Source organism: Triticum aestivum, chromosome 7D, assembly GCF_018294505.1.
Source record: "Triticum aestivum cultivar Chinese Spring chromosome 7D, IWGSC CS RefSeq v2.1, whole genome shotgun sequence".
NCBI classification, from domain to species: Eukaryota; Viridiplantae; Streptophyta; class Magnoliopsida; order Poales; family Poaceae; genus Triticum; species Triticum aestivum.
In genome coordinates, this window is record NC_057814.1 from 83,982,489 (window position 1) to 83,994,223 (window position 11,735).

Below are 11,735 nucleotides of genomic sequence, written 5' to 3' on the forward strand. Positions count from 1 at the left end.
TACCACCGATGGCCACTGCGGTAGGCTGTTCAACTCTATCGTCATAGACCCTGGCGGTAGAAAAAGGGTCAGATCACTATTTTTTTGCAACAAGGTCAGATTCTGCAAAACTATAGTTAAAGGGTCAAAATACAAAATTTTGCCGCCATCAAACACTCAATAGATAGCGCTGTTTCTCGCGGCCGGCCACTAATTTGCTGGCCAGAGTTCTTGTCCTTGCGGTGCTGCTGTTACTACTGGTCATAGCAACATCAACCATGTCCAACTTCTACATCTTTGCTCAACATAATAGAAAGGAGAAAGCGGTAAACACAACCTCAAAAGGAGTTTTGATCTATCTATTCTCAAATGTAGCACGATTTCATGCTAGCCAAATAGCCTGATATATAGAAGCCAAACCAATTACGTAAAGTTTTTTTATTCACCGGAATGAAATTATAAAACCACACATAGTATTGCCACAGAGAATTGGGGCAAATATCAGTTCCTAGCACTGCATCGAAATCACTAGAGCCACATGGCTCCGGAATAAAAGACGTTGCGATGACTCCACCTGGTCACAAAAATAATAGGATGGATTGCCAAGCTATTGTCTTTTCCTCATCACTTCCCTAGTTAGAACAGTATCCTGGAGTAGCTCTTCGCTAGTTAGAACAACATCCTGGAGCAACTGCCATAGAAATATTTGTATTTTGAAAGGAGTCTTAGACTCTCAAATCGACTTATAGTTATCCCTGGCTAAATCTTTTTCCAGCCTGCCCTACATAGATTTAGTAGAGACATGATTAGAACTATGCAATTTCCAGATAATGTTACCAGCAAGATCTCTCCTGGGAATTGATGTCGCATCATTTATAGTTGTTCCCATTGGTCATGTAAGATAGGAGACAATCTTCTCTTGAAAGAGGAAGCATGATGGACGCAGAGTTTCCGAGCTCGAGCTCAAATGAGCTCGGGTGAACAGTAAAATCCGAAAAAAACTAAAGAAAAAAAATCAAAAAAATTTAAAATTTTCTGTGGTAAACACTGACAAATGTCTTCAGTGCTCACAAAAATTCATCAAAGAATGACATCCGTGGAAGTTGTGGAAAAAAATTGATCCTCCAAAAGTGTTATTTTCGAAAGCATTTCGAAGTGCTGATTTTTTTGCCACGACTTCCAGGAACGTGATTTTATGATCAAATTTTGCAAGCACTTAAAACATTTTTCAAAGTTCATCACAGACAAATTCAGATTTTTTTTCACTTTTTCTTTTTTCTTCTAATTTTACTGTCCATCGCGAGCTCAAATGAGCTCGCGAGCAGAAGATGACTTTCAAAGCAGGATTGACAATCTCCTCCTCTCGACAAAATCACCTCCCTCAATACTGCTTCCCGTGGAAAGACACTTTTTATTGGTAACATTTCCGTTGTTAACCTCAATTCCTCTATCCATCAGTGTATACATTTTCAACTTTCGTAATCGACTTCAAACAAGGGGAATCAGTCATTCCAGCTTTGACAGAGGCAACAAAAGAGGCAAAAAAGAATGGTTTCGAGGCAAGTTTGTTTTTTTGTTGTTGTTGAGAAGTTTTGAGGGAAGGGTACGAAGTGGAAGTGCACAGACAAAGAAAGAAGAAAGTGAATATTCAGTTAAAAGGATAGTTGAATTCTAGTACAGGTAAGGCTCATACTGTATCTTTGTCGAAGGGTTTACCTTTTGATGATCTGTATGCCAGAAAATAACACAATATGTCCCCGCAAAAAAAGGGGAAAAGAAAAGAACAAAATATGAAGTCCAGAAAGTTTCTGCCTTTTTTTTTTGAGTGGTAAAAGAAAGTTTCTGTCTGTCAGACTTTACGGTCGGAAACTCTTTTTCTTCGACAACACGGTGGGAAAGTCCTTCACGGCCGACTCGGCGTCACGCCGTTTGGGCCTGGCTGAGCCCATGAGCCCAAAATCTAACGGAACCGCCGAAAATAAGAAGGGAGCAGGCGGCAGTAGGAGACGACGAGAGGCGCCGCATAAAACTTTTTTTTCCTGTTTCCCCAAGCCCCCCTCGCTGTTTCCCCGAAACCCGAACCAAACCCCTTCCGCAAGCTCCCACCTCCCGGCGATGGCATCGGCGACGACGGCGGCGGCGGAGTGGGAGGCCGCGGCGCGGAAGACGCTGGTGGCGCGGAAGCCCGGCTTCGGGCTCCCCACCGCCTGCCCGACCTGCCTCCCCGTCCTCCTCTACCTCCGCATGTCCCAGGTCCCCTTCGACATCCACGTCGACTACCGCTTCCCCGACGCCGGTGAGCCTCCGCCCCCGCCTCCCCCGCGCCCCTGTTTCCTCGCGTGGACTGTGTGAGCTTGGATCCCTCTGATCCAAGCACCCCCCGCCTGGGTGTCGTCGCTTAGGATTGAGCCTGAATTGTTGACTGTGCTAGGTTCTGTGTTTGGGTCGCGTGAGAGGATTTTGCTTTGCTTGGCGAGGCATATGTGCTTCGAATCCTTTGCGCTTGAGCTGATGCGTCCCGTGTAGGTCCTCAAGTCTGCACAGATCAGGCATGCTGATCCGTGGGATGCCTGCTCGCCTCTGCATGTCTGGTACTAGGTCCGGATCCAACTTTTAGTGTTCATTGAGGGACTTATCCACTTTGATTAGACAGGTGTGAATGTCGTATACATGAAATTAAGCAGAAGTGGGTTTCTGAACACGATGAAAAAGCAAAAGTCTGAACCAAATCAAGCAATAGTTGCATAGATAGGTTTGTTTCTTATGAACTGTAGGTAATCCTACCAAGGACCTTACTCACACAATAATGTAGCAGCAGATAACTGAATGTGCTAAGCAGTGCAGTTTCATAGACTGCTGCCTAGCCTGGCTTCAGGCTCTAGTTTTGTAGCTTCAAGCCGAAACTTATTAGCTGTACCAAATGTTAGAATGCTCCGGTTATGTGTTTGTGCAACCTTTTTTGATTTGAGTAGTACATCTTTCGAAAATCCATGCATTGGAGGGGAATTTTTTCGTTTCATATGGGATGCATTCGACTCCTGAAAGATCTACTGAGCCTGTTATTGTTGACATCGGTACTGTATATGGGTATATACTTGGATGAATGGCGCAGCTAAGGTTATTCATGCAAATGACTCGTAATTGCAATGCTATTTATTTGCTGCCAATAAAAAGAAGATGAAATACATCATCATACATCTATCTGGAACATAGCAAGACAATATTCGTCCTAATTCATGAATACATCCTAGAAACTTTATATGCATATTACCTTACCAACTAGGTTAGAGGTGATGACAAAGCGTGGCACCACGTCAGTCGGTGGGTGGCAGCGTGGCGGTGATGGTAATTGAATAATGATAGATTGGAAGCGAATCAGCAGCATACAGGGTTGGATGGCCACCTTTAACTCCATTTGTGTTGCCTCACAGCTTTCCCCTTTCTTTCCCTGTCCTTTCTAGCAATGTTGGCACCAAAGCCGTGGCTGATCGGGGTCAATGCGATCCACACCCACCAGGGACAGCCCCTGTGCAATCATGCACTAGGCAAGATGTACATAGGTGGGAGAAAACTTGATAGAGGGGAGGCTAGTACCTATCCTTCCCATACTGTGGGGATGGATGGAACTGAAAGAGAGTCAGCAGAAGGATTGAATGATCAGGGGGAGAGCTAGGATATATTCACTATAGCAGCTAATGAGGGGGAAAGAAACTTACCACGGGCCAGGGCCTGCCATCATCAGTACAAAAAAGGGATAAAATATAGACAAAAGAAAGAAAAAATGTCATACCACTATGCTCTTTCTAATACAGTACTATAAACTAGAGACTTGTTTTCCTTCAATTTGCTAAGCATATATACTGCTCTTCTGCCCTTACATCTTAGTCTTTATTCAACAGATCACATACCATATGTTGAATTTGGCGAGTGTGTCGCATTCAACAATGAGAATGGAGGTGTAATTGAGTATCTCAGGGAGGAGAAAATTGTTGACTTGACCTCAAAACACCCAAGTGTTTCTTACTCTGATGTTCTATCCACAAAGGCCATGATTTCGACCTGGCTTGCTGATGCTCTGCAATACGAACTTTGGGTGGCAAATGATGGGGCTCATGGGAGCATTGCACGAGACATCTACTTTTCTGATCTCCCCTGGCCTATTGGAAAGGTACTCCACTGGAAGAAAATTAGAGATGTGAAGCGACTAATGGATATAACAAAGCTTAATGCTGCAGAAAAAGAAGAGGAGGTTACTACTTCTGTGCTCATGACTTTTACATTCCTCATTTTTGGTCACGCACTAGTAGCTTATGGCATACTTGTAATTTCTTGTTTTGAACAGATATACCGGAAGGCTACTGCTGCTTATGATGCTTTATCTACAAAATTAGGGGATCAATCCTTTCTTTTCGACGATAGGTAATACTATTGTTTTTCTTACGTTTTGTTTATATGCAATGTATTTAATTCTATTAGGTTCATATTCTGACACATAAGAGTTATATAGGAATTGAAATAGTCTTTTATTTTCTTTTGTAAAGAAAATGGATTACATTGAAAGAGTAAAGCTATCCGAATTCGAATAGTAGTTGAGAAAGAATCACAATAAATGCAAAGATGAAGCTTGGATACGATCGGGTCCACCCCCCAGCTGGGAGGCATGAACCTCATCCCGATCAGAAGGAGAGGCTTACCATGAGGGGGGGGGGGGTCCAGAAAGAATGAAATGCATAGCGGGCCATCCTTGTTTTGTGGCATGCTCTCTGATTTATGGAAGTCGAATCCCTGCTGCCTCGTTGAAAGATGTCCCGAACCACTAGACGATTGACCATTTTGATTCTTTGTGGCTCTTCATATGTTTATCTTAAATTGATGTAACATTTGCAGGACACTAACCATTCTATACTTTGAATTCTGCAGCCCTACAGATGCTGATGCTCTTTTGCTTGGACATGTTCTTTTTGTCCTTAATGCATTACCTGTGAGTTGCCCTCAGCCTTGAATGCTCAGCTTTGCTTCTACCCAAATGAAGCACATTATACATGAACATTCAGTTACAGAATCTAAAACATGAATGCACATTGATATTCAATAATAATCTGCATGTAACCCTGGAACCATGAGTCATGGAGTGCACTTCTCAAATGCATCATATGTTAATAATAAGGTTCTTTGTATGCTTTTTTTTTTTGCGTTAACTAGCTGTAAAATACATTGTCCAACCCATGACTTGAGTTGCGTTTTGACTAACTTCCTGGCATGTTCTGCTTCTTAGGCTACATCTATGCTGCGAAGCTATTTGCAGAACTATGATAACTTGGTAAAGTATGCCGAGGATATCAAGGTCCAATTGGTGGAAGTTGGCTCATCATCAGCAGGATCAGCTTCATCTGATATGCCATCATCATCCACGCCCAGGAAAACATCATCTTCTGGACAAAGTAAGTTAATGCATTTCTCTGTTATAGTACTTCAGGCCATAAAGTGCATCTCTACTAGTTCTCATATTTGTTGATTGGTTAATATTGGGAACATGTGCTCCTAGTTATTTATCTGTTCATGGATATAAATATCATTTTTGTTAGTTTCACGTTCTGAGATTCTGTTAACAGCGATTGCTAATTAAATACTTCATTTGATAAGCTTCCATTGCTGTGTAGTGATTCCAAAGGAGATAGTGTTAACAGGCACTTGCATGTATACTCATTTAGGATACAAGTTGAAAATGAGTATTTTATAGTTATACATTGCTCAGCCCTCGCATACTGCGAGAGCTCCACCAGTGATTGCATAAATTCAATTTGTGGCACGTCATGTACAATGAATACTTTTAGGTATACTGTGTATTGGAGACTTTGGCCTAACAATGTTCACTTGAAACGGAGATAAATGAGATGGTAACATGGAGACAAATCCAACCAAAACAATATTCTTTGCCGTTGCACCTCTATATCTCTCTTACATTCTGCACTTTTGAAGCATTTACCGTCTTTTGAGTTCTTATGAACCTGATCTTTTCTAGGCTACAAGCCGAAACCCAAAGCTAAGGAGCGGACAGAGGAGGAGAAGAAATCTAGGCGAAGAACGAAGTACTTCCTCGCGGCCCAACTCATCTCAGTTCTCGCCTTCCTGTCCATCACGGGTGGGGTCGATAGTTCTGCGCTAGACGATGACTATGATATGGATTATGAAGATTAAAACCCTCCCTTTCTTACACTAAAAGAAGATTCTTTCTGAAGGTCTAATACGCCGCAGCGCTGGCTGTGGTGCTTCGGGAATTTGTTTCCCTTTGCTAGTCAGGGGGCGTATGGTAGCTAGGAGGGAAAAATACACTGAGTTGGTTAGCGGCCGGCCGTTCCATGATTGCCGATGTGAAGCATCCATTGCTTCCAAGTTTTGTATGGCTTCATGGAAAGCTACTTGAGCGTCTTTGGAAGTCGTTTTTTTGGATTTGCCCTCTGTCTAACTAAATAATGAGCTTGGTTGGAAGTGAACGTCATTTTTGTTTCTTTTTAAATATGTACTCCCTCCGTAAACTAATATAAGAGCATTTAGATTACTACTTTAGTGATCTAAACGCTCTTATATTAGTTTATAGAGGGAGTACAATTGTTGCTGGTAAGAAAAGAAAATTGCTTTTGCCGCCCCCTCTAGGTTTCCTATCCAGTAACGATGACATGATATTTCCCTCCCGTGTTAAGAGAGTAGGAAACCCGGATGGGGCATTCTGGATCAGAGCAGAGGAATTACCTTGATCGGCATCTAAATAAGGCTGGAACTGGGATTATGTGTCAACATTTTAATGCATTATAAACGGTGTAGCACATCAGATTTTCTTTGGCAAAACCGTGAGCAATTACCTAGTATATTATTTTACTTCAGGTGGTGCATACTCTGGCAAAATCGTCTTTGATGGGTCCCTGATGTGGAAATTGTTTGCCTCATAATTTAACCTTCATTCAAAGTATTTTATGGTGGCCTCTGCATTTGATCCGTTCTGTTTCTGGGCCAAACCCTGAACTGAAACAACCATTAGAATAATCATGCAGGCCGACGGCGTTCGTGCCCGTTGTTTAATAAAAATGCTAACCAGCAAACGTTCGCTGGGAGGGGTGATAAATCGAACGTCTGCTGACTTCTCTGGATAAGACGGTCCTTTTATATCGTGGTTATTAAAGCAACAATAATCAGCTTATTTTCTATTCTCTCTATCCCAACGACACTAGTACAGTAGGTTTAAAAAAAAGACACTAGTACAGTGTTAAAGACGCTCTTATATTATGGGACGGAGAGAGTACTATATAAACGGATGTTGCGGCGGCCACATCCGCCTGCATCCCTACATTAGAAGCTTCCGGTAAAGAACCCGCCGAAACAGAGGAGAGGGGCAAGGGGTCACAACAAGAGGAACATCCTTAATGAGCGCAACTTATGGCATGAAGCAAGCAGCAAAGAATGGACAACACGTATTTAGCATGGAGACGGAGGGTGGCCGCTCATGCGTTCCAACTGCTCCTTGTTCCTCTCGGTCGATCACCACCGCACCGCATCACGGGAGGAGACCGGAGGCAGCAAGCCAAGCCACCATCCATGCACGCCCGCACGGTATGCGCAAATTTCACGACGGATTTGTGACCACCAAACCCTGCATTATTTTTCGTTGTTTTTCTTTTTTGTTTTGTACGATGAACTACGTACCAAACCCTGCTTGAATCTCACGCTTGTAGTTGTAGGGCTTTGATTGAGCCACACCTGGAAAATTAGAGGGATAATAAAGAGTTTAAGGACTAGGCATATTCTCACCTGGAATAGTATCACCCAAGAGTTTCCATTAACTCGTATGTACAAACTGTCCGTTTTTAATAACGTATACAATCATTTTTAACTTTAAAAAACTGTCCGTTGTTCTTTTTTTTTTTGGAACTACTGTAGTGTCAAAAAACGCTGTTATACTATGGAACGGGAGGAATACATAATTGATGCTAATTATGTGCGTGCGGACTATCATGTTTCCAGCTGGATCTGTGCCACCAAAAGTTTTTCTTTTCATTCAAAAAGGTTCTTTTGCTAGACTATGTTTCGGTTAACTCGTGTGCACAAACTGTAGCGCATATTCTTCTTCGAACTTCAGTTGATGCTAATTATGTGTGTGTGATGTTAACTTTTCATGGATGCTCTCGCACGTTCAATTAATTAAGCTAAACCAGTCTTAATTCGTAGCGGAGACTATGAGACTTGCAGGTTCGTGTGCGTGCGTATGTGTGGCAGCAGGCTATGCTTATTATGCTTTGTATCTCTTTGATGTTACATTACAAAGTTAATAAAACCGTCATTTTTCGAAGAAGAAAAATGGCATAGAGTCCACGCCAAAGTTGAATGCGTTAGGCGTTTCTTCTAATCTTTATTTCTTATCCCTACACATGTTTCAACTCGGAGACACTCGAACTCACAACGTCGGTTTAGACATAAAAAGTCTTAGCTGTTTTTTTTTCAGGGAAAATTTTTTGATAAGTATTGAAGATCCTTGTGAAATTTTGGTTGAATTGTATGGAATGGCTTATTTCGGGTCATCATAACCGAAAGGAAGTCAAATGACATGGAACATCTTGCTCCATGATCCGCGTAAACAACTTTTGATCACGCGGTTGTGTCTGGGCCTTTGGATCTAACTTTTTGGATGATTATTTAAACTCTTTAATAAAGAAAGTTGTATGTATCGCCCGCAGAGGCACAAGGTTTATCCTCCAGTTCGATCAAAGGAAAGAAAGGTACTTAAAGACATCCAAAAAGGTTGCATCAAAACAGACTCCTCATAATGGTTTTGCTTGTCAAGATCACCACATATATAACGCCTCGAGTCCTGATTATGATGTGAGGTAGATCGATCTTTGTCAGCAAATGCCGGACATGTTGTTCCACTGGCAGGCACCGTCGAGGACCCAGTCCTGCTCCGATGAGATGACCGGGAGATGATCCACGTTGAGGTTGACGTTGTGGTCGTCGCTGCCATGCTGGGAGATCGAGTTGCCGGAGTGGTTGGTCGCCATGGCCGGTGGTGCGGGCTCCGTCATCGGGAAGGCCTTCGGTATAATCATGTCGAACAGTGTGCCGATGTCATCATCATCTTTGAGTAGTTCACCCTCCGATTTGTTGCCACCTGGATGAAGCTGAACTAGTTAGAAAAACAGCCATGATCTATCTAGCTAACACATATGTAATCAATTTCCTCAAAAGGAAAACAAAATGTAACCATTTCTTCCCTAATGCATTATATATTTCGTGCTAGTTGCAAGCTGAGGTGTTCAAATTAAATACTACTCTGATTTGATTCTGTCCTGCACTACCAAAGCTAGCAAGATCGCTCATGAGCCTGTCTAGTAAATCTCCTGAAAGTAGTGCTAGCTAGATATGACCACGTTTACACTGATTGATTGGTTATGTTAATTTGGGAATTATATATAGAAGTAACATGACGTGTTGCTACGGGAGCTAACCAGCAATGATAAAACAGCAAAACAGGAGCATGAATCTGCATCGGATTGGATTAGGTATGTAGTAAAGCAGTACAATTGGAGAAGGAAAAAGGGAAAGGGAAATAATAAAGGCAATAAAGTACTTGGCAAAATATATAAAGCAAACGTAATCATCGAACAAAGATTAAAAGTAGTCACTGTCTTGCAAGGACTAACTAAAGATATATATCCTATGTACTATCAAAAGTAGCACCTGCAGCCTGCACTTGTGTACTAACCTTAAAACTATCAATCAAAACAAAAAGGTTATTTCTCAGATTTTGTCCAACTCCTAATAGCAATACACATGATGCATACTAGGTGTGGAAATCCTTTAGTTACCTTAACATAAATAATTTTCCTAATGAAAACAAACTGAACTGTAAAGTTCTAGAATAATCCAGCTAGTCTTGTTTTGCTTTTCAAGAAGTAGGTAGAATTTGGCAAGAAAAAATATATAGTGTTTTTTTAGGAGAAACAAATGGAGAATTTGGAAGCCCGAACAAAAAGGTTTTCGTCTGCTAATCTATGCTTCACATCATAATCATGACCATGTTTTTTGTTCTCTTCTCCAACAAAGCAACAAATTAAAAAAGGTTCGGATGCTTCCGAGGAATGGAAAATGTGAGAAATGCTTCACGCGCGACAGCACCACTCACCACTGGCGCCGTCCTGCTCGGCGTGGCCGCTCACGTGCCTCGGCGGCTCGATCTTGATGGCATCATGCAGCTCCTGCAGCATCGCCTCGAGGTTCTGCTGATCCTCGCCCAGGCCGCCGCCGTTGCTGTCTGTGGCTGCGACTGCGTCTGGTGACGCCGGGCGCAATTGGCATGAAGGGAGCTCCACCTTGGCCCCCGGAGACGGAGAGAGAGGAGTGAACCGAGTCCGGTCGCCGCCGGGCAGGCGGTGGCCCAGCGACAGCTCCGGCGTCGTCGGCGACACGGGCGATGAATGCGGAAACTGGAAGTAGCGCGCGTTGCGTGCGAACGACGGCTTCACCCACGGGGAAGACGGCGCGGAGAAGGGCGTCTGGGAGAGGAACTGCACCGGCCGGTTGGCCATGGCGAGCTGCCCGGCAAGGTCCAGCGGCGGCGGGCGGGCGCTCGTGTACCCCGCATCGGTGGCGTCCAGGACATTGCCGCCTGCTGATTGCTGCGGGGGCGAGAAGTCGGCGTACCGGCAGCGCTTGGTGATCGCGAGCTGGAGCTGCACCTCCGGCGGGTACATGGGCAGACCAGCGCGCTGCCTCCGCTTGGCCCTCGTGTTCCAGTAGTTCTTGATCTCGTTGTCCGTCCTCCCCGGCAGCTGTTGACGTACGAGCACAAGCATCAAGAGTCAAATTCGACAAATCTGCCATTAATGGAGCGTTGGAGATCTAAAGGGGTAGGGATGGAGGAATGCTGATGCTTACATGGGTGGCCATGCGGGCCCACTTGTTGCCGAGCTGGGCGTGGAGCTGCGCGACGAGGAGCTCCTCGTCCGGCGAGAAGGCGCCCTTCTTGAGGTTGGGGCGGAGGTGGTTGGTCCAGCGCAGCCGGCAGCTCTTGCCGCAGCGCAGGAGCCCGGTGATGCGCTGCACGGCGTTCCAGTTGCCCTCGCCGTGCTGCCGCACGTGGTTCACCAGCAGGGCGTCTTCCGCCGTCGTCCACGGCCCCTTCTTCAGCACCACCGGCGTGGCCTCCTCCTCCCCCTCTTCCCCCTGCTCCACCTCCTCATCAAGATTGTCTGCCGCCGCCGCCGCCGCCGCCACCTGCTCCTCCTCAAGTGATGTCGCGTCCATAGGCGGCGCCAGGGAAGGACGGAGGAGGTAGAAAGATACGGTTGTTTGTTTGGGGGGAAGGTGGCAGGGAGTGGGGAGGAAGGGGGCGGATGAGGGTAGATTTAAGCCAAAGTTTGCTAAAAATGGAGGGGCAGGGGTTTTCGGTTTGTGTGTGGTTTGCAAGTGGTTTTTAAAGGCGAAAGAACGGTGACACCGTAGTGGCTATCTATGCTCACCGTATTTCTGTTTGGGTTCCCTTTTTAAGCATGGATTTTCCACATCCAGCTGGACGTTCACGGACTTATCTTGATCATCTGTTTGTTACGCATCCGACAACAAATATAATATTCATGCATTTACGATTTAAGATTTCAGCATTTAAGCAAAGTCATAGTTATCTTGATCATCTGTTATGCATCCGATAACAAATATAATATTTAGGCATTTACGACTTAAGATTCGAGAACTTAAGCAATTGAGCCAAA

At 44.3% G+C, this 11,735-nt stretch overlaps 2 protein-coding genes across 2 annotated transcripts; one reads left to right on the forward strand and one right to left on the reverse strand.

Moving 5' to 3' along the window:
• Positions 1-1,993: 1,993 nt before the first annotated feature.
• LOC123165697 (mitochondrial outer membrane import complex protein METAXIN) lies at positions 1,994-6,473 on the forward strand. Its single transcript, XM_044583390.1, has 6 exons — positions 1,994-2,275; positions 3,879-4,228; positions 4,322-4,398; positions 4,900-4,960; positions 5,255-5,420; positions 6,002-6,473. The coding sequence occupies exons 1-6, from the start codon at positions 2,095-2,097 to the stop codon at positions 6,175-6,177; spliced, it is 1,011 nt and encodes a 336-aa protein (XP_044439325.1). The 5' UTR covers positions 1,994-2,094; the 3' UTR covers positions 6,178-6,473.
• Positions 6,474-8,637: 2,164 nt separating this feature from the next.
• LOC123165695 (uncharacterized) lies at positions 8,638-11,421 on the reverse strand. The gene is made up of 3 exons (XM_044583389.1): positions 10,903-11,421; positions 10,151-10,796; positions 8,638-9,136 (listed from the first exon to the last, which is right to left on the reverse strand). Exons 1-3 carry the CDS (start codon positions 11,269-11,271, stop codon positions 8,871-8,873), a joined length of 1,281 nt encoding a protein of 426 aa, XP_044439324.1. The 5' UTR covers positions 11,272-11,421; the 3' UTR covers positions 8,638-8,870.
• Between the last annotated feature and the right edge of the window lie 314 nt (positions 11,422-11,735).

Coding starts and splice junctions, on each gene's coding strand:
- LOC123165697 (XM_044583390.1), top strand. CDS start 2,095: ATGGCATCGGCGACGACGGCGGCGGCGGAGTGGGAGGCCGCGGCGCGG. Junction 2,276..3,878: donor CTACCGCTTCCCCGACGCCG/GTGAGCCTCCGC, acceptor TTTATTCAACAG/ATCACATACCATATGTTGAA. Junction 5,421..6,001: donor AACATCATCTTCTGGACAAA/GTAAGTTAATGC, acceptor GATCTTTTCTAG/GCTACAAGCCGAAACCCAAA.
- LOC123165695 (XM_044583389.1), bottom strand. CDS start 11,271: ATGGACGCGACATCACTTGAGGAGGAGCAGGTGGCGGCGGCGGCGGCG. Junction 10,797..10,902: donor GGGCCCGCATGGCCACCCAT/GTAAGCATCAGC, acceptor GTACGTCAACAG/CTGCCGGGGAGGACGGACAA. Junction 9,137..10,150: donor CGAGCAGGACGGCGCCAGTG/GTGAGTGGTGCT, acceptor AGCTTCATCCAG/GTGGCAACAAATCGGAGGGT.